Source organism: Mustelus asterias, chromosome 21, assembly GCF_964213995.1.
Source record: "Mustelus asterias chromosome 21, sMusAst1.hap1.1, whole genome shotgun sequence".
In the NCBI taxonomy this organism is placed as follows: Eukaryota; Metazoa; Chordata; class Chondrichthyes; order Carcharhiniformes; family Triakidae; genus Mustelus; species Mustelus asterias.
In genome coordinates, this window is record NC_135821.1 from 15,856,153 (window position 1) to 15,883,477 (window position 27,325).

General features: G+C 52.4%; 1 protein-coding gene across 1 annotated transcript; it reads right to left on the reverse strand.

Annotated features, from left to right (window-relative positions):
* Window positions 1-259: 259 nt before the first annotated feature.
* On the reverse strand, window positions 260-26,785 carry LOC144508930 (extracellular serine/threonine protein kinase FAM20C-like). The gene is made up of 10 exons (XM_078237144.1): window positions 26,112-26,785; window positions 18,065-18,237; window positions 16,991-17,069; window positions 14,956-15,048; window positions 11,619-11,734; window positions 10,513-10,693; window positions 5,737-5,846; window positions 4,255-4,336; window positions 3,689-3,748; window positions 260-834 (listed from the first exon to the last, which is right to left on the reverse strand). The coding sequence occupies exons 1-10, from the start codon at window positions 26,621-26,623 to the stop codon at window positions 594-596; spliced, it is 1,647 nt and encodes a 548-aa protein (XP_078093270.1). The 5' UTR covers window positions 26,624-26,785; the 3' UTR covers window positions 260-593.
* Between the last annotated feature and the right edge of the window lie 540 nt (window positions 26,786-27,325).

Consider the following 27,325-nt stretch of genomic DNA (forward strand, 5'->3'; position numbering starts at 1 on the left):
GATCCTGAGGGGCATTGACAGGGTGGATGTGGAGAGGATGTTTCCCCTTGTGGGAGGATCTAGAACAAGGGGTCACTGTTTAAGAATAAAAGGTCGCTCATTTAAGGCAGAGGAGAGAAGCTTTATTTTCTCAGAAGCTGGTGAGTCTCTGGAATTCTCATCCTCAAAAGGCAGTGGAAGCAGAGTCTTTGAATATTTTTAAAGCAGAGCTAGATAGATTCTTGGTTAACAAGGGGGTGAAAGGTTATCGGGGGTGGGTGAGAATGTGAGGTTGAGGTAATGGGGCAGCAGGCTGGAGGGGTCGAATGGCCTCCTCCTGCTCCTAATTCATATGTTTGTTTGTTAAGAGTGGAATGTGGAATGTGACGTTCCACAGGGATCAGTGCTGGGAGAATTAATGATTTGGACTTTGGAATCAAGAACACAATCTCTATATTTACAAACGACACCACGTTGGAGGATAGTCGACACCGAGGAGGTCGAGATTAATCTGTATGTTCGTAGATCCCGTGTGCGTCAAGAGTCCAGAATCATCCGCACAATGTCAGTCCTCCCCTCCCCCGTGACTTCTCCCCCAAGGGCGCCCCCTTCTGTTAGTGCCTGGCAGGCCAAGCTCCCAGATCATTCTGCAGCACCTTGCGTTCGCCGTGGCGACTGATACAATCTTTGGTGGTTTCCAGGATGGTGAGCAGTCTGCGGTTAAGGGCAATGAGGTGAGGCTCACACAGGATGGGGGAGAGTCTGTCACTCTGCAACGATTCCCTCATTACGTCACTGAGTCTGTAGCTCTCGGAGGCCAGCAGCTGAAGGCGGAGGAAGGTCCCTCTCCGCATCCTGTACAACAACAACAAACGCCACGTTTCAGTGTGGCATCAGCACAAGATTAAAATGCCCAAAACGGTTGGACAACAAGCTCTGAATCAGCCTTTCACCCTGGGTTTCAGGCTGTGGGATAGGTCAAAGGCACAGACCCTCTGGAGTCACAGAGCATGGTCTGGGAGGTCAAAGGGCAGTGACAGTGGGCGGTCAAGGGGCAGTGACAGTGGGAGGTCAAGGGGCAGAGACAGTGGGAGGTCAAGGGGCAGAGACAGTGGGAGGTCAAGGGGCAGAGACAGTGGGAGGTCAAGGGGCAGAGACAGTGGGAGGTCAAGGGGCAGTGACAGTGGGAGGTCAAGGGGCAGAGACAGTGGGAGGTCAAGGGGCAGTGACAGTGGGAGGTCAAGGGGCAGTGACAGTGGGAGGTCAAGGGGCAGAGACAGTGGGAGGTCAGCGGTAGTGACAGTGGGAGGTCAAAGGGCAGTGACAGTGGGAGGTCAGGGGGCAGTGACAGTGGGAGGTCAAGGGGCAGTGACAGTGGGAGGTCAAGGGGCAGAGACAGTGGGAGGTCAAGGGGCAGAGACAGTGGGAGGTCAAGGGGCAGTGACAGTGGGAGGTCAAGGGGCAGAGACAGTGGGAGGTCAAGGGGCAGAGACAGTGGGAGGTCAAGGGGCAGAGACAGTGGGAGGTCAAAGGGCAGTGACAGTGGGAGGTCAAGGGGCAGAGACAGTGGGAGGTCAAGGGGCAGTGACAGTGGGAGGTCAAGGGGCAGAGACAGTGGGAGGTCAAGGGGCAGTGACAGTGGGAGGTCAAGGGGCAGAGACAGTGGGAGGTCAAGGGGCAGAGACAGTGGGAGGTCAAGGGGCAGTGACAGTGGGAGGTCAAGGGGCAGAGACAGTGGGAGGTCAAGGGGCAGAGACAGTGGGAGGTCAAGGGGCAGAGACAGTGGGAGGTCAAGGGGCAGAGACAGTGGGAGGTCAAGGGGCAGAGACAGTGGGAGGTCAAAGGGCAGTGACAGTGGGAGGTCAAGGGGCAGAGACAGTGGGAGGTCAAGGGGCAGTGACAGTGGGAGGTCAAGGGGCAGTGACAGTGGGAGGTCAAGGGGCAGTGACAGTGGGAGGTCAAGGGGCAGTGACAGTGGGAGGTCAAGGGGCAGAGACAGTGGGAGGTCAAGGGGCAGAGACAGTGGGAGGTCAAGGGGCAGAGACAGTGGGAGGTCAAGGGGCAGAGACAGTGGGAGGTCAAAGGGAAGTGACCATTCACAGGCAAGAAGAGAAAAAAAATGAAACGAGGGTGAAAATGGCAGCTGGGTCTGAAGAGAGGAATTTGTTAACTTGGAGCCTGATTGTGGAGGGTGATAATCGATGGGCTGAAGGGCCTCTCGCTCTCTCTTTGTGAAGCCTGATGCAGGAACTGTAGAGCCGGGAGTGATAGGACAGGCTTATTCTGAGTTAGTTCCGGTATCTTATCAATGATGTGCAGAGCTCTTGGCGAGTTATCCTCCCTGGACCTGCTGTAACCCGGGTTGCCAACTCAGATTAAATGTATTCCTGGAGGTTCCATCACATGACCTCCACCGCCCCCCCCCCCCCCCCCCCCTGTCCGCCCCCACCAGTCATCGGTCGGCCATCACATCATCCCTGTGACACACGGACGACCTACACCAATCGGAAAGCATAAAGACTCGTTACCCAATTGGGTGACGCTTGGCTGTCAGCCAATCAGCCTTTACTTCCCCATTTTCAATATTTTTCTGTCTGGTTCAAAGAAAAAGACTAAAATAACATTTATTTTCACATCCGGATGATTTTTCTCCAGAGTTGCAGAGAGCAGATGGATCTTCAAATCCTGGAGATTCCAGGCCAATCCTGGAGGGTTGGCGACCCCAGCTGTTACCCACAGATGCACGGGTGCAGAGGGCAGGCTTGGAAGTTTGCAGATGGTACCAAGTTGGGTGGGAGGGTGAACTGTGACGAGGATGCAGAGATCCTTCAGAATGATCTGGACAGGTTGGGTGAGTGGGCAAATCAATGGCAGATGCAGCACAATTTGGATAAGTGTGCATTATTCACTTTGGAAGCAAAAACAAGAAGGCAGATTACTCCTGTATGGCTGTAAATTGGGAGAGGGGAGTGTCCAGAGGGACCTGGGTGTCGTTGTGCATCAGTCACTGAAGGTAAGCATGCAGGTGCAGCAGGTGGTAAAGAAGGCAAATGGCAGGTTGGCCTTCATTGCGAGAGGTTTCGAGTACAGGAGCAGGGATGTGATGTTGAAACTATACAGGGCCTTGGTGAGGCCACACCTAGAGTATTGTGTGCAGTTTTGGTCTCCTTTTCTGAGGAAGGATGTTCTTGCTCTCGAGGGAGTGCAGCGAAGGTTTACCAGGCTGATTCCGGGGATGGCGGGACTGATGTGAGAGGAGAGATTGACTAGGTTAGGATTGTTTTCACTGGAGTTCAGACGAATGAGGGGGGATCTCATAGAGACTTATAAAATTCTAACAGGTCTAGACAGGGTTGATGCAGGGAGGATGTTCCCGATGGTGGGGGGGGAGTCCAGAACCAGGGGTCACAGTCTGAGGATTCAGGGTGGTCCATTTAGGACGGAGGTGAGGAGACATTTCTTCACCCAAAGAGTGGTGAGCTTGTGGAATTCATTACCACAGGAAGTAGTTGATGCCAAAACATTGAATGTATTCAAGAGGCGGCTGGATATAGCACTTGGGGTGAATGGGATCAAAGGTTATGGGGAGAAAGCAGGATTAGGCTATTGAGTTGGACGATCAGCCATGATCGTGGTGAATGGTGGAGCAGGCTCGAAGGGCCGAATGGCCTCCTCCTGCTCCGATCTTTGATGTTTCTATGTTTCTTACCTGCAGCATTGCTGAAGAGGGACCAGGATCGAGAGCTCATCCTGAGAGTGTCTCCCAAACCTTGAAAGCAAGGCAAGAAACTGGTTGAACACTGGCAGCCACACACTTACATCCCCCAGCACAGCTTCCAAACGACAGCAATACAAACGCAAAGTCAGCAACTCATTCCACCAACTCCCAGCTGAAGGGCCACTCAGAGGAACTTTCAAAATGCGGAATGGGCGAGAGCAGGAATCCAGTCCCTTTATTACCCAATCCCGTGTTTTTAATCAAACTCCGCCGTTGTTGGCGCTTCCCATCCTTTTTATTACCCAATCCTGTGGTGGCACCGTGGTTAGCACAGCTGCCTCACAGCGCCAGGGACCTGGGTTCGATTCCCGGCTTGGGTCACTGTCTGTGTGGAGTCTGCACGTTCTCCCCGTGTCTGCGTGGGTTTTCTCCGGATGCTCCCGTTTCCTCCCACAGTCCGAAAGACGTGCTGGTTAGGGTGCATTGGCCGTGCTAAATTCTCCCTCAGTGTAACCCGAACAGGCGCCGGAGTGTTTGTGTTTGCTCGTGTCACTCACCCTCGCCCATTGTCTAAATGAAGGATAAAGCTGTTATTCTCAAATTTCTGGAAGGTTTCGTAATGATGTCGGTCCATGTTGCCTGCAGGAAGGACACGGAGAACAGGAGGCTCGTTAGTCCTGTTAGTGAACTGAGGGTCCGGTGTGGAGACAACTCATTCACCGCCTGAGGAGCTTTACAATAGACACGCAGGGGCGGGGGAGAAGCGGGGGAAGGGGGGGAAACAGGGGAGCCGGGTGCAGAGGGGCAGGGGAAAGGGACGTGCGGGGGGGGGGGCATGGATGGAGTCTCAGCAGCTTTTGAAGGGCAGCAGCCAGCCTTTGAGGCTTTTATCCCAACCCACAAAGGAGATGGACATCAGCTGAATGGGGTGGAGAGCCCATCAGAACAAAGAACAGTACAGCACAGGAAACAGGCCCTTCGGCCCTCCAAGCCTGTGCCGCTCCTTGGTCCAACTAGACCAATCATTTGTATCCCTCCATTCCCAGGCTGCTCATGTGACTATCCAGGTAAGTCTTAAACAATGTCAGCGTGTCTGTCTCCACCACCCTACTTGGCAGCGCATTCCAGGCCCCCACCACCCTCTGTGTAAAAAACATCCCTCTAATATCTGAGTTATACTTCGCCCCTCTCACCTTGAGCCCGTGACCCCTCGTGATCATCACTTCTGATCTGGGAAAAAGCTTCCCACCGTTCACCCTATCTATACCCTTCATAATTTTGTACACCTCTATTAGATCTCCCCTCATTCTCCATCTTTCCAGGGAGAATAAGCCCAGTTTACCCAATCTCTCCTCATAGCTAAGACCCTCCATACCAGGCAACATCCTGGTAAACCTTCTCTGCACTCTCTCTAACGCCTCCACGTCCTTCTGGTAGTGCGGCGACCAGAACTGGACGCAGTACTCCAAATGTGGCCCAAATGTGGTCAGGGAGATGGGCACCGGGGGGTTTGGGGAGGGGGTGTGGTTCCTGGCTCAGGGATGTTTTGTTGTGGGGAGGGGATCACTGGCTGATGGATACTGGGGGAGGGTTCACTGGTTGCTGGATGTGGGTAGAGTGGGGTGGGGTGAGGCAGGGTGGGGGTGGGATGGGGCAGGGCAGGGGTGGGACAGGGTGGGGGTAGGGCAGGATGGGGAAGAGCGGGGGCAGGGCAGGGTGGGGGCAAGGTGGGGTGGGGTGGGGTGGGGCAGGTGTGAGATCGGGGCTGAAAATAATGGCAACCTCAAAGTCACCTCCACCCACCCACACACCCACACAGATACACACACACCCACACATACACACACACACACCACCGCCCACAGATATACACACACCACCCACACAGATACACACACACACCCACCCACACAGATACACACACACCCACAAACACACAAACCCTGAGACACAACCTCACCCATACACGCATCCCCATCCACACATACACCCACCCTGACACACCCCCACACCCATCCCCCGCGCGGATGTGCCCCCACCCATCAGGAAGTCCAGGACGGTCATGTCAATGACATCCAGCAGGCGGCTCCCGTATTTGTACGGGGGACTTCTCTTAATCTGGTCGCAGTAATCGGGGTCCAACTCCCACCTGAAATAGAGAGAATGAGAGGTGAGGAGAGAGCGGCTTGGCTGAGGGAGCAGGGAAAGTGATCGAGACGCAGAGGAGGGGTAATGAAGGTAGAGGTGGAGCAGGGCAGGATGGAGGGACAGCACTGTGGAGAGGAAGAGGCGATGTGTTCAGGTGTTTGTGTTCTGGGGTACAGGTAAGTGTCGGGGTTCTGGGGTACAGGGAGTGTCAGTGTTTGGGGATACAGGGAGTGTTAGTGTTCAGGGGTACGGGGGTGTCGGGGTTCTGGGGTACAGGGAGTGTCAGTGTTCAGGGGGTGTCGGTGTTCTGGGGTACAGGGAGTGTCAGTGTTCTGGGGTACAGGGAGTGTCGGGGTTCTGGGGTACAGGGAGTGTCGAGGTTCTGGGGTACAGGGAGCATCACTGTTCTGGGGTACAGGGAGTGTCGGGTTCTGGGGTACAGGGAGTGTCGGGGTTCTGGGGTACAGGGAGTGACAGTGTTCTGGGGTACAGGGAGTGTTGAGGTTCTGGGGTACAGGGAGTGTCAGTGTTCTGGGGTACAGGGAGTGTCGGGGTTCTGGGGTACAGGGAGTGTCGGGGTTCTGGGGTACAGGGAGTGTCGGGGTTCTGGGGTACAGGGAGTGTCGGGGTTCTGGGGTACAGGGAGCGTCGGGGTTCTGGGGTACAGGGAGTGTCGGGGTTCTGGAGTACAGGGAGTGTCAGTGTTCTGAGGTACAGGGAGTGTCAGGGTTCTGGGGTACAGGGAGAGTCGGGGTTCTGGGGTACAGGGAGTGTCACTGTTCTGGGGTACAGGGAGTGTCAGTGTTCTGGGGTACAGGGAGTGTCAGTGTTCGGGGGTACAGGGAGTGTCAGTGTTCGGGGGTACAGGGAGTGTCGGGTGTTCGGGTGTTCAGGGAGTGTCAGTGTTCTGGGGTACAGGGAGTGTCAGTATTCGGGGGTACAGGGAGTGTCGGGGTTCTGGTGTACAGGGGGTGTCGGGGTTCTGGGGTACAGAGAGTGACAGTGTTCTGGGGTACAGCGGGTGTCGGGGTTCTGGGGTACAGGGAGTGTCAGTGTTCTGGGGTACAGGGGGTGTCAGTGCTCTGGGGTACAGGGAGTGTCGGGTGTTCTGGGGTACAGGGAGTGTCGGGGTTCTGGGGTACAGGGAGTGTCAGTGTTCTGGGGTACAGGGAGTGTCAGTGTTCTGGGGTACAGGGAATGTCCGGGTCCTGGGGTACAGGGAGTGTCAGTGTTCTGGGGTACAGTGAGTCTCAATGTTCTGGGGTATAGGGAGTGTCAGTGTTCTGGGGTATAGGGAGTGTCAGTGTTCTGGGTTACACGGAGTGTCGCGGTTCTGGGGTACAGGGAGTGTCAGTGTTCTGGGGTACGGGAAGTGTCAGGTTCAGGGGTACAGGGAGTGTTGGGGTTCTGGGGTACATGGAGTGTTGGGTGTTCTGGGGTACGGGGAGTGTCAGAGTTCTGGGGTACAGGAAATGTCAGTGTTCGGGGGTACAGGGAGTGTCGGGGTTCTGGGGTACAGGGAGTGTCAGTGTTCTGGGTACAGGGAGTGTCAGAGTTCGGGGATACAGGGAGTGTCAGTGTTCAGGGGTACAGGGGGTGTCAGGGTTCTGGGGTACAGGGAGTGTCTGTGCTCTGGGGTACAGGGAGTGTCAGTGTTCAGGGGTACAGGGAGTGTCAGTGTTCTGGGGTACAGGGAATGTCGGGGTCCTGGGGTACAGGGAGTGTCAGTGTTCTGGGGTACAGGGAGTGTCAGTGTTCGGGGATACAGGGAGTGTCAGTGTTCTGGGGTACAGGGAGTGTCAGTGTTCTGGGGTACAGCGAGTGTCAGTGTTCTGGGGTACAGGGAGTGTCAGTGTTCTGGGATACAGGGAGTGTTGGGGTTCTGGGGTACAGGGAGTGTCAGTGTTCTGGGGTACAGGGAGTTTCAGTGTTCTGGGGTACAGGGAGTATCAGTGTTCTGGGGTACAGGAAGTGTCAGGGTTCTGGGGTACAGGGAGTGTCGGGGTTCTGGGGTACAGGGAGTGTCAGTGTTCTGGGGTACAGGGAGTGTCAGTGTTCTGGGGTACAGGGAGTGTCAGTGTTCTGGGGTACAGGGAGTGTCAGTGTTCTGGGGTACAGGGAGTGTCAGTGTTCTGGGGTACAGGGAGTGTCAGTGTTCTGGGGTAAAGCGAGTGTCAGTGTTCTGGGGTACAGGGAGTGTCAGTGTTCTGGGGTACAGGGTGTGTCAGTGTTCTGGGGTACAGGGAGTGTCAGAGTTCTGGGTACAGGGAGTGTCAGTGTTCGGGGGAACAGGGAGTGTCAGTGTTCTGGGGTACAGGGTGTGTCAGGGTTCTGGGGTATAGGGAGTGTCAGTGTTCTGGGGTACAGGGAATGTCGGGGTTCTGGGGTACAGGGAGTGTCAGTGTTCTGGGTACAGGGAGAGTCAGAGTTCGGGGATACAGGGAGTGTCAATGTTCAGGAGTACAGGGGGTGTCGGGGTACTGGGGTACAGGGAGTGACAGTGTTCTGGGGTACAGGGAGTGTCAGTGTTCGGGGGTACAGAGAGGGTCAGTGTTCTGGGGTACAGGGACTGTCGGGTGTTCTGGGGTACAGGAAGTGTCAGTGTTTGGGGGTACAGGGAGTGTCGGGGTTCGGGGGTACAGGGAGTGTCAGTGTTCTGGGGTACAGGGAGTGTGGTGTGTTCTGGGGTACGGGAAGTGTCAGTGTTCAAGGGTACAGGGAGTGTCGGGGTTCTGGGGTACATGGAATGTTGGGTGTTCTGGGGTACGGGGAGTGTCAGAGTTCTGGGGTACAGGGAATGTCAGTGTTCGGGGGTACAGGGAGTGTCGGGGTTCTGGGGTACAGGGAGTGTCAGTGTTCTGGGTACAGGGAGTGTCAGAGTTCGGGGATACAGGGGGTGTCAGGGTTCTGGGATACAGGGGGTGTCAGGGTTCTGGGGTACAGGGAGTGTCAGTGTTCAGGGGTACAGGGGGTGTCAGGGTTCTGGGGTACAGGGAGTGTCTGTGTTCTGTGGTACAGGGAGTGTCAGTGTTCTGGGGTACAGGGAGTGTCAGTGTTCTGGGGTACAGGGAGTGTCAGTGTTCTGGGGTACAGGGAGTGTCTGTGTTCTGGGGTACAGGGAGTGTCAGTGTTCTGGGGTACAGGGAGTGTCAGTGTTCGGGGGAACACGGAGTGTCAATGTTCTGGGGTACTGGGAGTGTCTGTGTTCTGGGGTACAGGGAGTGTCAGTGTTCGGGGGAACACGGAGTGTCAGTGTTCGGGGATACAGGTCGTGTCAGTGTTCTGGGGTACAGGGAGTGTCAATGTTCTGGGGTACTGGGAGTGTCAGGGTTCTGGGAGTGTCGGTGTTCGGGGATACAGGGAGTTTCAGTGTTCTGGGGTACAGGGAATGCCGGCGTTCTGGGGTACAGGGAGTGTCGGGGTTCTGGGGTACAGGGAGTGTCGGGGTTCTGGGGTACAGGGAGTGACAGTGTTCGGGGTTATAGGGAGTGTCAGTGTTCTGGGGTACGGGGAGTGTCAGTGTTCTGGGGTACGGGGAGTGTCAGTGTTCTGGGGTACGGGGAATGTCAGGTGTTCAGGGGTACATGGAGTGTCGCGTGTTCTGGGGTACGGGGAGTGTCGGGGTTCTGGGGTACGGGGAGTGTCAGTGTTCTGGGGTACGGGGAGTGTCAGTGTTCTGGGGTACGGGGAGTGTCAGTGTTCTGGAGTACGGGGAGTGTCAGTGTTCTGGAGTACGGGGAGTGTCAGTGTTCTGGAGTACGGGGAGTGTCAGTGTTCTGGAGTATGGGGAGTGCCAGTGTTCAGGGGTACGGGGAGTGTCAGTGTTCTGGGGTACAGGGAGCCTCAGTGTTCTGGGGTACAGTGCGTTGGTCTGGGGCTACAGGACATTGGTCTGGGGGTACAGGGCATTGGTCTGGGGGTACAGGGCATTGGTCTGGGGGTACAGGGCATTGGTCTGGGGGTACAGGGCATTGGTCTGGGGGTACAGGGGGTGAATTTGGTGTATGGGTGTGATTTTGGGGTATGGGGGTGATTTTAGGGAACGGGGTGGTTTTGGGGCACAGGGGGTACTTTGGGGCACAGGGGGTACTTTGGGGCACAGGGGGTACTTTGGGGCACAGGGGGTGTTTTGGGGCACAGGGGGTGTTTTGGGGCACAGGGGGTGTTTTGGGGCACAGGGGGTGTTTTGGGGCACAGGGGGTGTTTTGGGGCACAGGGGGTGTTTTGGGGCACAGGGGGTGTTTTGGGGCACAGGGGGTGTTTTGGGGCACAGGGGGTGTTTTGGGGCACAGGGGGTGTTTTGGGGCACAGGGGGTGTTTTGGGGCACAGGGGGTGTTTTGGGGCACAGGGGGTGTTTTGGGGCACAGGGGGTGTTTTGGGGCACAGGGGGTGTTTTGGGGCACAGGGGGTGTTTTGGGGCACAGGGGGTGTTTTGGGGCACAGGGGGTGTTTTGGGGCACAGGGGGTGTTTTGGGGCACAGTGGGTGTTTTGGGGCACAGGGGGTGTTTTGGGGCACAGGGGGTGTTTTGGGGCACAGGGGGTGTTTTGGGGCACAGGGGGTGTTTTGGGGCACAGGGGGTGTTTTGGGGCACAGGGGGTGTTTTGGGGCACAGGGGGTGTTTTGGGGCACAGGGGGTGATTTTGGGGTACAGAGTGTGCACTCACTTGGCTTTCTTGGTTTTGTGGTACGAACGTCTCCAGGGGTTTCTCCAGGACAATCGTTTGGCCAGTTTCACATCGGGGAGGTAGGCCGCCATCGATCCCTCCATTAACTTAGGTTTCCCACACAGAGGGTGCTCCATGTCACAGTAATAGGAGCAGTCACCATAGAAACAAACATTCTTCGCTGACAGAGAAAGATAACTGTTCATGTTCATATCCCCGAGCAGCAGGTCTGTGACCCCAACCCCCCCGCCCCGCTGCCCCCCCTCCCCCACCCCCCGCCCCGCCGCCCCGCCCTCCCCCACCCCCCGCCCCGCCGCCCCGCCCTCCCCCACCCCCCCGCCCCGCCGCCCCCCCTCCCCCACCCCCCCGCCCCGCCGCCCCCCCTCCCCCCCTCCCCCACCCCCCGCCCCGCCGCCCCCCCTCCCCCACCCCCCGCCCCGCCGCCCCCCTCTCCCCCACCCCCCCGCCCCGCTGCCCCCCCCTCCCCCGCCCCCCGCCCCGCCGCCCCCCCCTCCCCCACCCCCCCGCCCCCCCCTCCCCCACCCCCCCGCCCCGCCGCCCCCCCTCCCCCACCCCCCCGCCCCGCCGCCCCCCCTCCCCCACCCCCCCGCCCCGCCGCCCCCCCTCCCCGCCCCGCCGCCCCCCTCTCCCCCACCCCCCGCCCCGCCGCCCCACCTCCCGCCCCCCCCCCCACCCCCCCATCCCCTCGCCGCCACAACCCTCCCAGTGTCTCTCCCCCCTCCCAGTGTCTCTGCCCCCCCCCAGTGTCTCTGCCCCCCTCCCAGTGTCTCTGCCCCCGCTCCCAGTGTCTCTGCCCCCCCTCCCAGTGTCTCTGCCCCCCCTCCCAGTGTCTCTGCCCCCCCTCCCAGTGTCTCTCCCCCCCTCCCAGTGACTCTGCCCCCTCTCCCAGTGTCTCACACCTTTATCAATCCCCTATCTGGAGCTCTCCTCACACCTGCATCCCGAGCCCACTTTGCCCTTCCCCATTTCTCGCTCACCTTGTGTCCCCGCTCCCTCCCGTCTCCTGTTGTCCTCCTCACCCTCCGTCTCCTCACCCTCCCTCTCCTCGCCCTCCCTCTCCTCACCCTCCCTCTCTACCTGGTTACCTGGGGAGATGAAGAATGTCCTCTCTAGGTGTCCATCAGTTGTCCGGTCTCGAATCTCCGTCACCAAGTCGACCAGACGACCCGACACTGGGGGGATCCGGCGGAAACCTAAAATTCTTCAAAACATCAACATTGGGGATTAACGCACAGCGACCCACTGCCCACCCAGTACCCCAATACCCACTGCCCACCCAGCACCCCAATACCCACTGCCCACCTAGTACCCCAATACCCACTGTCCACCCAACACCCCAATACCCACTGCCCACCCAGTACCCCAATACCCACTGCCCAACCAGTACCCCAATACCCACTGCCCACCCAGTACCCCAATACCCACTGCCCACCCAGTATTCCAATACCCACTGCCCACCCAGCACCCCAATACCCACTGCTCAGCCAGTACCCCAATACCCACTGCCCACCCAGTACCCCAATACCCACTGTCCACCCAGTACCCCAATACCCACTGCCCACCCAGTACCCCAATACCCACTGCCCACCCAGTACCCCAATACCCACTGTCCACCCAGTACCCCAATACCCACTGCCCACCCAGTACCCCAATACCCACTGTCCACCCAGTACCCCAATACCCACCCAGTATTCCAATACCCACTGCCCACCCAGCACCCCAATACCCACTGCCCACCCTGTACCCCAATACCCACTGTCCACCCAGTACCCCAATACCCACTGCCCACCCAGTACCCCAATAGCCACTGCCCAACCAGTACCCCAATACCCACTGCCCACCCAGTACCCCAATACCCACTGCCCACCCAGTATTCCAATACCCATTGCCCACCCAGCACCCCAATGCCCACTGCTCAGCCAGTACCCCAATACCCACTGCCCACCCAGTACCCCAATACCCACTGCCCACCCAGCACCCCAATACCCACTGCCCACCCAGTACCCCAATACCCACTGCCCACCCAGTACCCCAATACCCACTGCCCACCCAGTACCCCAATACCCACTGCCCACCCAGTACCCCAATACCCACTGCCCACCCAGTACCCCAATACCCACTGCCCACCCAGTACCCCAATACCCACTGCCCACCCAGTACCCCAATACCCACTGCCCACCCAGTATTCCAATACCCACTGCCCACCCAGCACCCTAATACCCACTGTCCACCCAGTACCCCAATACCCACTGTCCACCCAGTACCCCAATACCCACTGCCCACCCAGTACCCCAATACCCACTGCCCACCCAGCACCCCAATACCCACTGCCCACCCAGTACCCCAATACCCACTGTCCACCCAGTACCCCAATACCCACTGCCCACCCAGTACTCCAATACCCACTGCCCACCAGTACTCCAATACCCACTGTCCACCCAGTACCCTAACACTCACTGCCCTCCAGTACTCCAATACCTGCTGTCCACCCAGTACCCCACCCCCCCATACCCCACCCCCAATACCCACTGCCCAGCCCAGAATTGAGCACAATACCCCAGCCAAGAGCTAAAGGTTTAACCAAGCTGACTGTTCTGAATGCCTGTGTTTATAAAGATTGGCTTTTTCTAACCAGCATTTTAAAGCTGTCCAGTCTCCTCAGCGCTTTGTGCCAATACCCGCAGCCCACTCAGTTCTTGCACCCCTTTAGAATTGTCTTCTTTACATCTTATATTGTATTCTTTATTTTAGATTTAGATTTTGGCAAATCAGACCACGAGGCTGCGCTCCTGCTCCCGGCTCACAAACAAAAACTGAAGTGGGAGAATCCGTCAAAGAGAGTCGTGCAATGTTGGTCTGAGGGATCGGATGATCTCCTACGGAGCTGCTTGGAGTCAGTTGACTGGTCAGTATTTAAAAACTCTGCGACCAGCCTGAACGAGTACGCACTACAGTAACTGACTTTATTAAGTAAGGGTGTAGAAGACTGTGTGCCAAAGAAGTAAATCCGTGTATTTCCCAACCAGAAACCATGGATGAACAGGGATATCCACTGTTTGCTGAAGTCCAGGCCTGAGGCATTCAAGTCAGGCGACACTGACCTATACAAGAAAGCCAGATATGATCTAAGGAGATCCATCAAAGATGCCAAAAGACAATACCGGACCAAGCTAGAGTCCCAGGCTAGCCACACCGACCCCCGCCGACTATGGCGAGGTCTGCAAGACATAACAGTCTACAAGATGAAGGCATGTAAAATCGCCGGCTCCAATGCACCCCTCCCTGATAAGCTCAATGTATTCTACGCCTGTTTTGAGCAAGAGGTCAGTGAGAGCATGCCCTCTACCCTGGATGGACCTGTATCTGGGGTCACCATTGCAGATGTCAGAGCAGCCTTCTCGAGGGTCAACCCACGGAAAGCGATTGGCCCGGATGGGGTACCCGGATGTGCGCTCAGATCCTGCGTGGATCAGCTGGCGGAGGTATTCACAGACATCTTCAACCTCTCTTTACAACAATCTGAGGTCCCTATCTGCTTCAAGAAGACGACCATCATCCTGGTACCAAAGAAAAGCCAAGCAGCGTGCCTTAATGACTATCGGCCGGTGGCTCTAACAGCCATCATTATGAAGTGCTTCGAAAGGCTAGTCATGGCACGAATAAATTCCAGTCTCCCGGACTGCCTGGATCCACTACAGTTTGCCTACCGCCACAACAGGTCCACAGCAGACACCATCTCCCTGGCCCTGCACTCAACCCTGGAACACCTAGATAACAAGGACACCTATATCAGACTCCTATTTATTGACTACAGCTCAGCCTTCAACACTATTATTCCCACGAAACTCATGTCCAAACTCCATGGCCAGCATAATTAAAGACCCCGGACATTCTCTCTTCCACCTTCTTCCTTCGGGAACAAAATACAAAAGTCTGAGGTCACGTACCAATCAACTCAAGAACAGCTTCTTCCCTGCTGCCATCAGACTTTTGAATGGACCTACCTCGCATTACTACACCCTAGCTAGGATTGTAACACTACTTTCTGCACTCTCTCCTTTCCTTCTCTATGAACGATATGCTTTGTCTGTTTAGCGCACAGGAAACAATACTTTTCACTGTATACAAATACATGTGACAATAATAAATCAAATCAATCAATCAACCGTTAACCTCTGCACTCCTGGTTTCTCCCATGGCCCAAATTTCTGGCCCACTCCACAGCCTGACCTCTGCCGCGGCCCCTGACCCCTGCCGCGACCCCTGACCCCTGCCACGGCCCCTGACGCGGCCTGTGATCGTCCAGTCAGTCCTAGACTATCTGACCCCCAGCCCCAGAAGTTCAATGCATGTGAGTGATCTAGATCCTCAGAAAGACTTTGATTAGACCCCGCGCTCTCTCTCCGCCTGGCGAACACTCACTGATCCAAGTGGAACGCAGCAATCTCCGCATTGTGACGTTCAAAATCAGAGAAATAAAAAAGGTCGACAGAAGTTTCTTCATCTCGAGTCTGTCTGAAAGAATCAAAGAGAATTAACGTACAAAAAGCAGGCAGGAAAATCCAGAGACACTAACCCTGATAGCCAGATAGAGAGAGAGAGAGAGGACAGCACAGAGAGAGGGAGAAAGGGAGAGAAAACAGCACAGAGAGAGGACAGATGTGAGAGAGAGAGAGAGAGAGGGAGGAAGAGGACAGATCAGAGGGAAAGAGAGAGAGAACAGCAGAGAGAGAAAGAGAGAACAGCACAAAGAGAGAGGACAGTAAGGAGAGAGAGGATACGTCAGAGGGAGAAAGGGAGGGGGGGGAAGAGGACAGATCAGAGAGAGTGAGATGGACAGGACAGCAGAGAGAGAGAGAGAGAAAGCAGAGAGAGAGAGAGCAGAGCAGAGAGAGAGAGCAGCACAGAGAGAGAGAGAGAGCAGCACAGAGAGAGAGCAGAGAGAGAGAGAGCAGAGCAGAGAGAGAGAGAGCAGCACAGAGAGAGAGAGAGCAGCACAGAGAGAGAGAGCAGCACACAGAGAGAGAGAACAGCACACAGAGAGAGAGAACAGCGCAGAGAGAGAGAACAGTGCAGAGAGAGAGAACAGCACAGAGAGAGCAGCACAGAGAGAACAGCACAGAGAGAGAGAGAACAGCACAGAGAGAACAGCACAGAGAGAGAGAGAACAGCACAGAAAGAGAGAACAGCACAGAGAACAGCACAGAGAGAGAGAGAACAGCACAGAGAGAGAGAGAACAGCACAGAGAGAGAGAGAACAGCACAGAAAGTGAGAACAGCACAGAGAGAGAGAACAGCACAGAGAGAGAGAGAGAGAACAGCACAGAGAGAGAGAACAGCACAGAGAGAGAGAACAGCACAGAGAGAGAGAACAGCACAGAGAGAGAGAACAGCACAGAGAGAGAGAACAGCACAGAGAGAACAGCACCGAGAGAGAGAACAGCACCGAGAGAGAGAACAGCACAGAGAGAGAGAACAGCACAGAGAGAGAGAACAGCACAGAGAGAGAGAACAGCACAGAGAGAGAGAACAGCACAGAGAGAGAGAACAGCACAGAGAGAGAGAACAGCACAGAGAGAGAGAGAGAACAGCACAGAGAGAACAGCACAGAGAGAGAGAACAGCACAGAGAGAACAGCAGAGAGAGAGAACAGCACAGAGAGAACAGCACAGAGAGAACAGCACAGAGAGAACAGCACAGAGAGAACAGCACAGAGAGAACAGCACAGAGAGAACAGCACAGAGAGAGAGACAGCACAGAGAGAGGGAACAGCACAGAGAGAGAGAACAGCACAGAGAGAGAGAACAGCACAGAACAGCAGAGAGAGAGAACAGCACAGAGAGAACAGCACAGAGAGAGAGACAGCAGAGAGAGAGAACAGCACAGAGAGAACAGCACAGAGAGAGAGAACAGCACAGAGACAGAACAGCACAGAGAGAGAGAGAGAATGAATAGCACAGAGAGAGAGAACAGCACAGAGAGAACAGCACAAAGACAGAACAGCACAGAGAGAGAGAGAATGAATAGCACAGAGAGAGAGAACAGCACAGAGAGAACAGCACAGAGAGAGAGAACAGCACAGAGACAGAACAGCACAGAGAGAGAGAGAATGAACAGCACAGAGATAGAGTTTGAGGGATAGAGAGAGAGAGAGAATGGCACAGAGAGAGTCGTACAGGGCAGAGTGTGTTGGTTGAATTCAGTCTGGCGATGCTCTCTCCAGGCTGACAGCTCCACGTTGGGAACCAGGGGCCTGATACTGGCACTGCCCAGCTCAATTATTCTGTATTGTCGAGCAGAGAGATGTCCTGGTTATTCAGACTCTGAGTTACACCCTGGCCTGAGTGGTGGGTGAGGGATGTCTGTGTCCTGCCAGTCTATCACTAACCCGAACTCCTAAGTGGCAGCAGCCACTTTCCACATTTAGTACAATGGGCCTGTTCTCAGTGTGACTTACTTCATGGGTTTGAACAGGGCCTTCCCGTAGTCCTGTAATGTCATTGTCAACTTCAACTGTGTCCCACCAAGCTTCTGAACTGGAAAAACAAAATTCAAAAGTTACCGTCCTGCTAACGCAAATCCCCTACTTTAACTGTTACCCCCTCATCGAGCAGGTGGACTGCATCGGCCCACCATCCTGCACACCTCCTCCCTCCAACCTTCTCCCTCCCCATCACCCTCCGCCCCGCCACCCTACCCCACCCCACCACCTCCCCCGCCCCACCATTCTCCCCCGCCCCAGCCCCACTATTCTCCCCCACCCCACCACCTCCCCCGCCCCACTATTCTCCCCCACCCCACCACCTCCCCCACCCCACTATTCTCTCCCACCCCACCACCTCCCCCGCCCCACCATTCTTCCCCGCCCCACCATTCTCCCTCGCCCCACCATTCTCCCCCACCCCAGCCCCACTATTCTCTCCCATCCCACCACCTCCCCCACCCCACTATTCTCCCCCGCCCCACCATCCTACCCCACCCTGCGAACAGCCACCAGGCTGTATGCTTTACTGGGTCCACTGTTAGTGTCAAACACACACTGCAGGATGTCTATTGAGAGTGAGAGCCTGGGCCTTCAGGTCACTCACCCCACACATCTAGCATGGCCAATCCACCTCACCCGCACATCTTTGGACTGTGGGAGGAAACCCACACAGACACGGGGAGAACGTGCAAACTCCACACAGACAGTGACCCGAGGCCGGAATTGAACCCGGGTCCCTGGTGCTGAGAGGCAGCAGTGCTAACCACCGCGCCACCCATCTGCTGCTTCATGAGGTTACAGATTGTTCTGAGGTACAGTGGTCGCGCCACACAACACAGGAGGGTATGCTCAGTGTAAAGACAGGACTGGCTGTGCAGTGGTTATTGCTACCAATACCGTCATGGACAGATGCATCTGCGTCTGCTGAGGACAAGATCATATTGAATGACAGAACAGGTTAGATGGGCCGAATGTTCCTATTTCTTACGTCGTTTTGTCACCATGAAACCCAATCCCACTAATGCAGAAATAGAAAAACGTCCTTACCGACGCTGACAACTTTACTGGTACTGAGTTCCCGCAGCAAGGACCCGATGGTGCTGCTGTTGCGTGAGTACAGCTCATGGCGATTTATTCCCAGGAAGAATTTCATCCAGTTTGGATAACTGTCCACGGGAGAATCAGCAACCGGCAGAACGTATTCCTGCCCGTGACTGACCCTGGGAATGGGGAGAGAGAAAGAAAATACACTTCAACCATTGCAGAGCACCATCCAGGCAGTGTTATTGCAGAGCTCCAGAGATTTCACACTGGATTACATCAGAGTGTCCAACAAACACACATTTACTAATGTAATGAAGCTTCTGAGCTGCTTTACAGGTGTATTATTCAACAAAATGTGACACTGGGACACACAAAGACATATTAATCATAGAATCCTACAGCGCAGGAGGAGGCCATTTGGCCCATCGAGTCTGCACCGACCACAATCCCACCCAGGCCCTATCCCCATAACCCCATGCATTTACCTTGGCTAGTCCCCCCTGACACTAAGGGGCAATTTAGCACGGCCAATCCACCTAACCCGCACATCTTTGTACTGGTATTGGGTCAGATGACCAAAGGTTGGGTCAAAGCGATAAGTCCCAAGGTGAAGGCAAAATACTGCGGATGCTGGAATCTGAAACAAAAACAGAAAATGCTGGAAAATCTCAGCGGGTCGGACAGCGTCTGTGGAGAGAGGATAGAGCCAACGTTTCGAGTCTGGACGACCCTTTGTCAAAGTTTTAAGGTGCGCCTTAAAGGAGACAAGCAAGGTAGAAAAATGGAGAGGTGTAGGGGGGGAATTCCAGAGCTTGAGGCATAGGCAGCTGAAGGCAATGGATGCCGATGGAGCGATTCAAGTCAGGGGTACTCAGAGGCAAGAATTAGAGAAGTGCAGAGATCTCAGAGGGTCGTAGCTCTGCAGGAGATTCCAGAAAGGCACGGAGGGATTTTAAAATAACAATGAGAATTTTAAAATCAAGAGGTTCTTTAGCCAGGAGTTAATGTCAGGCACTAAGCGCAGTAGCAACTGGGGAACGGGGACTCACTGCCGGTTAAGACATGGGGGCGGCAGAGTTTTGGATGGTTTCAAGTTTTACAGAGGGGCAGAATGAGGGAGTCCAGCCAAGGGTGCGTTAGGACAGTCCATCTGGAGGTGACATCCGTAACGACAAAGGGGGATTTCAGCGGCTCATGGGCTGAATCCAGGGCAAAGTTGGGCAATGTTAGGAGTGAGAATGGACAGACTTAATGATGGTATGACCATGTGGTCAGAAACGCATCTCGGGGTCAGATATGACACTGGGGCCGCAAACAGGTGTAACTTGAGAGGGATGGAATCTGTATCCAGAGACCAGAGTGTAAAGTGGACGCTGTTCTGCTGATCCAGTGCTGAATGTCAGATATGCAGGTGCAGCAACAGTGAAGGGGTCAAGAGAGGCAGCGCCGAGATAGACCAGGGTGTTGTCAGTGTACATGTGAAAACTAACACTGCTCTCCAACAATGTCACCTAGGGGCAGATATAGACGGAGAACAACAGGGAGCCAAGGAGAGATCCATGGGGGGACACCAGAGAGAGGAACACCACAATCCCACCCAGGCCCTATCCCTGTAACCCCACACATTTGTCCTGCTCGTCCCCCTCTCACTAAGGGGCAATTTAGCATGGCCAATCAACCTAACCCACATATATTTGGAGTGTGGGAGGAAATTGGAGCACCCGGAGGAAACCCACGCAGACACGGGGAGAATGTGCAAACTCCACACGGTCACCCAAGGCCGGAACTGAACCTGGGTCCCTGGCGCTATGAGGCAGCAGTGCTAACCACTGTGCCACCGTGCGGCCGAATAACCTCAGCCGGTATGGGTATTGAACCCATACTGTTGGAATCATCCGAACATTGTCCTAACAATGACCTTTGGGGAACCCTATTATCTACATTCCTCCAATCCACAAAACATCCCTTCACCATCACTCTGTTTCCTGTGTCCATGTTGCCACTATCCCTTCTAGTCCATTGGCTCTAACTCTGCTGACAAGGCTGTCTTGTGGCACTTTATTAAATGTATTACGGAACTCCACATACACCATATTAACACCATTACACTCATCAACCCCCTGCTTGCTCATCAATAAACTAAAGCAACTTTGTGAAACATGATGTGTCCTTAACAAATCTGTGCTGGCTCGCCTTAATTAATCCACATTTCTCCTTAATTTTGCACCACGTTATTGTTTCTAAAAGCTTTCCTGGCACTGAGGACAGCACCTTCCAAAGTCGCGACCTCTACTACCTGGAAGCACAAAGGCAGCAGATCCATAGGAACACCACCAGCTGTAAGTTCCCCCTCCAAGTCACTCACCATCCCGACTTGGAAATATATTGGCCATTCATTCAGTGTCGTTGAGTCAGAATCCTGGAACTCCCTCCCTAACAGCACTGCGGGTGTACCGACACCACATGGACTGCAGTGGTTCAAGGAGACAGCTCATCACTACCTTCTCAGGGGATTGTCACAGTAACTTCATTGCAGTGTTAATGTAAGCCTACTTGTGACACTAATAAACTTTAACCGTGTCAGGAATGGGCAATAAGTGCTGGGCTGAGCCAGTGATGCCCCATCCTCCGAAAGAATAAAAGAAACTGACTGGCCTGTAATAGCTGGGTCTATCCTTTCATGAAGGATACAATATTGGCAATTCACCGGTCCTCTGGCACCATCCTGTAACTGAGGAGGATTGCAAAATTATGGCCAGTACTTGCATGATTTACACCCTTCCCGCAATATCCCCTGTTGCATCTCTCCCGGTCATAGAAACCCTACAGTACAAAAAGAGGCCATTCGGCCCATCGAGTCTGCACCGACTACAATCCCACCCAGGCCCTACCCCCATATCCCTACATATTTTACCTGCCAATCCCTCTAATCTACGCATCCCGGGACACTAAGGGGCAATTTTAGCATGGCCAATCAACCTAACCCCCACATCTTTGGACTGTGGGAGGAAACCGGAGCACCCGGAGGAAACCCACACAGACAAGGGGGAGAATGTGCAAACTCCACACAGACAGTGACCCAAGCCGGGAATCGAACCCGGGTCCCTGGAGCTGTGAAGCAGCAGTGCTAACCACTGCACTACCGTGTCGCCCACGTCCTAGTAACTTATCAACGCTAAGTACAGCCAGCCTCTCTAATCTCTCCTCTTTCAAGAGCTTCAAGTTTTTAGGTGTCCAGATCACCAACAACCTGTCCTGGTCCCCCCACCGATGCCGACACTATGGTTAAGAAAGCCCACCAACGCCTCTACTTTCTCAGAAGACTAAGGAAATTTGGCATGACAGTTGCGACTCTCACCAACTTTTACAGATGCACCATAGAAAGCATTCTTTCTGGTTGTATCACAGCTTGGTATGGCTCCTGCTCTGCCCAAGACCGCAAGAAACTACAAAAGGTCGTGAATGTAGCCTAATCCATCACGCAAACCAGCCTCCCATCCATTGACTCTGTCTACACTTCCTGCTGCCTCGGCAAAGCAGCCAGCATAATCAAGGACCCCACGCACCCTGGACATTCTCTCTTCCACCTTCTTCCTTCGGGAGAAAGATACAAAAGTCTGAGGTCACGTACCAACCGACTCAAGAACAGCTTCTTCCCTGCTGCCATCAGACTTTTGAATGGGCCTACCTCATATTAAGTTGATCTTTCTCTACACCCTAGCTATGACTGTAGCACTACATTCTGCACCCTCTCCTTTCCTTCTCTACGAACAGTACATTTTGTCTGTACAGCGCGCAAGAAACAATACTTTTCACTGTATGTTAATACAAGTGACAATAATAAATCAGATCAAATCAGATCAAATTTACCAATTTGTAGCTCACCCACTATCTCAATTACTGAATGGCCCACTGCTATTCTTATTTTATATGCTCCAGCCTTGTATATTACCCTTTTGTGTGGCATCTTATTGAATGCTTTTTAAATCCAAGAATACCATATCTCCAATGTTCCCTTTATCTAGCCGGCTGGTCACATCCTCACAAAACTCTCGTCAAACACAATTTCCATTTTATAAAGCCATGTTGATTTAGCCTTTTATTACAATGATTTTCTGTTAAGGTTTCCTTCATAATCGGTTCCAGCATTTACCCGATGGCTGATGTCAGACTAATTAGCCTGCCGGTCCCTGCTTTCTTTCCCTTCTCTTTCTTTTTCCAATCCACAGGGACCGTTCTAGAATCCGTGGTACTCTAATATAATACAGTGTGTGCATGGTACACTAATATAGCACAGTGTGTGCACCATACACTAATATAGCACAGTGTCATATTTTGTGAAATTATAACCAGTGGATCCACTATCTCTGCAGTTAGCTCTTTTAGAAGCCTGGGATGTAGGCCACCAGGTCACCCTCCAGGGTAAATAATATCAGCAGTGAAAAGGTTTTTGGAGAGACTGAAGTTCCTCACCCATTATCCATCTCCTGGCTACCTTCCATTTCCGGTAATCATTTATATCCCTCACTATAAAGATGGACACCAAATATTTCTTCAACATCTAGTGTCATTTTCAGGATAACTTCTCCTCTCTCTGCCTAAGGGACCAATATTTACTTTAGCTACTCTCCTCCTTTTAGTATACTTTTAAATGCTTTACACTCTGGTTTTACATTTCGGGCTAATTTACTCCCATATTCTTTTTCTCTATTTTTATTCAAACTTTGGTCATTCTTTGTTGGTCTTTGATACACTCCCAATCCTCAGCCTTACTACTATTCTTTGCAACTGTATACGCTTTTTAAAAAATCTAATACTACCCTTAACATCCCTTGTAAGCCAAAGATGAATCCGGGTTTTGGTGTTTTAATGGAGAACCGTGCATACACTGTGTTATATTAGTGTACCATGCACACACAGTGTTAGTGTACCATGCACACACGGAGGTATATTAGTGTATTATGCACACACTGTGTTATATTAGTGTACCATGCACATGTTGTGTTATATTAGTGTACCGTGCACACGCTGTGTTATATTAGTGTACCGTGCACACGCTGTGTTATATTAGTGTACCATGCACATGCTGTGTTATATTAGTGTACCATGCACACGCTGTGTTATATTAGTGTACCGTGCACACGCTGTGTTATATTAGTGTACCGTGCACACACTGTGTTATATTAGAGTACCGTGCATACACTGTGTTAGTGTACCATGCACACACTGAATTATATTAGTGTACCATGCACACACTGAGTTATATTAGTGTACCATGCACACACTGAGTTATATTAGTGTACTGTGCTCACATTGTGTTATATTAGTGTATGGTGCAAACACTGTGTTGTATTAGTGTACCATGCACACACTGTATTATATTAGAGTACCATGCATATACTGTGTTATATTAGCATACCATGCATACACTGTGTTAGTGTACCATGCACACACTGAATTACATTAATGTACCATGCACACACTGTGTTATATTAGTGTACCATGCATACAGTGTGTTATATTAGTGTACCATGCACACACTGTTATATTAGTGTACCGTGCACACAGGGTTATATTAGTGTACCGTGCACTCACTGTGTTATATTAGTGTACCGTGCACACACTGTGTTATATTAGTGTACCATGCACACACTGTGTTATATTAGTGTACCGTGCACACACTGTTATATTAGTGTACCATGCACACACTGTGTTATATTAGTGTACCATGCACAGTGTGTTATATTAGTGTACCATGCACACAGTGTGTTATATTAGTGTACCATGCACACACAGTGTTATATTAGTGTACAATGCACACACTGTATTATATTAGTGTACCGTGCACACACTGTGTTATATTAGTGTACCATGCACACACTGTGTTATATTAGTGTACCATGCACACACTGTGTTATATTAGTGTACCATGCACACACTGTGTTATATTAGCGTACCGTGCACACAGTGTTATATTAGTGTACCGTGCACACACTGTGTTATATTAGTGTACCATGCACACACTGTGTTATATTAGTGTACAATGCACACACTGTATTATATTAGTGTACCGTGCACACACTGTGTTATATTAGTGTACCATGCACACACTGTATTATATTAGTGTACCGTGCACACACTGTGTTATATTAGTGTACCATGCACACACTGTGTTATATTAGTGTACCATGCACACACAGTGTTATATTAGTGTACAATGCACACACTGTATTATATTAGTGTACCGTGCACACACTGTGTTATATTAGTGTACCATGCACACACTGTGTTATATTAGTGTACCATGCACACACTGTGTTATATTAGTGTACCGTGCACACACTGTGTTATATTAGTGTATCATGCACACACTGTGTTATATTAGTGTACCATGCATACAGTGTGTTATATTAGTGTACCGTGCACACAGGGTTATATTAGTGTACCGTGCACACACTGTGTTATATTAGTGTACCATGCACACACTGTGTTATATTAGTGTACCGTGCACACATGGTTATATTAGTGTACCATGCACACAGTGTGTTATATTAGTGTACCATGCACACACGGTTATATTAGTGTACTATGCACACACTGTGTTATATTAGTGTACCATGCACACAGTGTGTTATATTAGTGTACCATGCACACACTGTGTTATATTAGTGTACCATGTAGTGTACCATGCACACACTGTTATATTAGTGTACCGTGCGCACAGGGTTATATTAGTGTACCGTGCACACACTGTGTTATATTAGTGTACCGTGCACACACTGTGTTATATTAGTGTACCATGCACACACTGTGTTATATTAGTGTACCGTGCACACAGGGTTATATTAGTGTACCATGCACACAGTGTGTTATATTAGTGTACCATGCACACACGGTTATATTAGTGTACTATGCACACACTGTGTTATATTAGTGTACCATGCACACAGTGTGTTATATTAGTGTACCATGCACACACTGTGTTATATTAGTGTACCATGCACACACTGTGTTATATTAGTGTACCATGCACACACTGTGTTATATTAGTGTACCATGCACATTCTTAATTATATGAGTATAGTGTAGACTTTGTTTTACACTAAAGTTTACATTAATCCTGGTTGATACCAGTGCATTTCCCTGCCTCTATGTCATTTCAGAGACAGATTCTTACAGCACAAAAAGAGGCCTTTCAGCCCATCGTGTCTGCACTGGCCATCAAGCGTCTAACCATTCTAATCCCATTTTCAAGCACTTGCTCTGTAGCCTAGGGCGTTTCAAGTGTTCATCTAAATGTTTCTTCAATGTTGTGAGGATTCCCGCCTCTACCACCCTCTCAGGCAGTGAGTTCCAGATTCCATCACCCTCTGGGTGAAAAAGTTTTCCGTCAAATCCCTTCTAAATCCCCTGCCCCTTACCTTAAATCTACGCCCCCCCCCCGGTTATTGACCCCTCTACTAAGGGGAAAAGTTTCTTCCTATCTACGTCCCTCATAATTTTTAACACCTCAATCAGGTCCCCCCTCAGCCTTCTCTGCTTTAAGGAAAACAAGCCCAGTCTAACCAGCCTCTCTTCATAGCTGAGACGCTCCAGCCCAGGCAGCATCCTGGTGAATCTCCTCTGCAACCTCTCCAGTGCAATCACATCCTTCCCATAGTGTGGAGATTAGAACTGCACACAGTACTCTAGCTGTGGCCTAACCAGTGTTTTATACAGCTCCATCATAACCTCCCTGCTCTTATATTCTACGCCTTGGCTAATAAAGGCAAGTATCCCATGTGCCTTCTTAACCACCTTATCTACCTGTCCTGCTGCCTTCAGGGATCTTTGCTCATGCACCCCAAGGTCCCCCTGGTCTTCCGTATATCCTAACGTTGTACCGTTCATTGTGCATTCCCTTGCCTCTCAGAATGCATCAACTCACATTATTGCCAGAATTCTACCACCTCGCCCGCCACGGAATGAGACCGTAAAATCCCGCCCTACGTCTGTGTTGTATCGACCATCCCTGCCCTGCTACCGATGAACGGAGCCATGCCGGACTCACCAACCATCACTGTCGCTGCTTTTGGGGCTGAACTTTTCCGCCGAGTTGATAGAGAAGAGTTGGTCATCAGGTGTGAGGGTTGGAAGTGGTATATTGTAGAGAGGATGTTGAAACAATGCTGCCAGCTTGGAAACATTCAGCTTGTAGAGCTCCCTCTGAGACTTACTCTCTGGCCTCAAGTTCGCCCGAGATTGTTGCTTCCGATGGAAGGATTGGCTCTTGTCATTCGAATCTGCCTGGGATTGAGACGCTCGGCTCGAAGACCTGGTGCTGGCGTAATTCTGAAGTTCTCTGTTCGTCTTGGATGGCTTTCCCTTCATGCCCGATCGGTTTCGGGGGACATTAACCCTCTGGCCTCCAGCCTGTGTGCGACGGTCACACCTTTCCTGCCTGCTTAGCTCCTGCACTGGCATCAGAGCTATCAAGACGTGCAGCACCAAGCTGATTAGAATTAAAATCAAGAGCATCAGTTTGTATTTCCAGAACATCAGCTTTGGAATTCTTTGATTCATCTCGGCTAAATTCTGAAAAGTTTGCGATTGGGAATTTGGAAAATACGCCGTCAAGAAGAGGTTTGCCTCCACCCCTGTGCCCAATGCTATGTCCAGAGCCCAGAGACTGTCCCCCTACTCGCAGCTAGACTGGATAACTGCTAGTTTTGCTCACAGCAGCTCTGGAACTATGACTGTTCTTGCTTATCAGACTGCAAACAGAGCTCAGTCAATGTACAAAGGTGATTTGGAATCAGCCATGGAGACTGTACATCTGGCCACGTGCCCTCAGTCCGCAGCTAAGGGCAGAACCAGCGACAGAACAACTGTTTCACATCAATCCCCGGAACTTGGATATTGGGAAGATGGAAAAGCCTCAGGATCACATGATATCACGGAAGGAGGACATTCATCGGTGCCAAGGTTGGACCAGTTACTCCAAAACCTGCCCTTTCCCCAGATCCGTTCATATTACCCGGTACCTACAGCAGAGAAACAGGCCTTCCAGCCCAACGTGTTCACACCACTGCCTCTTCCCACCATGCAACATTCATCCCCATCCTTCTGTCCCTTTCCTTAACAAACAATGATCCAATTCATTCTTCGATTATGTTCCAGTCACTGCCTTAATAACCTGTTAATCAGTGTCGAATGCACAATACTCAGGGACCAGACCTGTGAAGCACTCTTGACATTGTCCACGTCAAATACTCACTCCCAGGA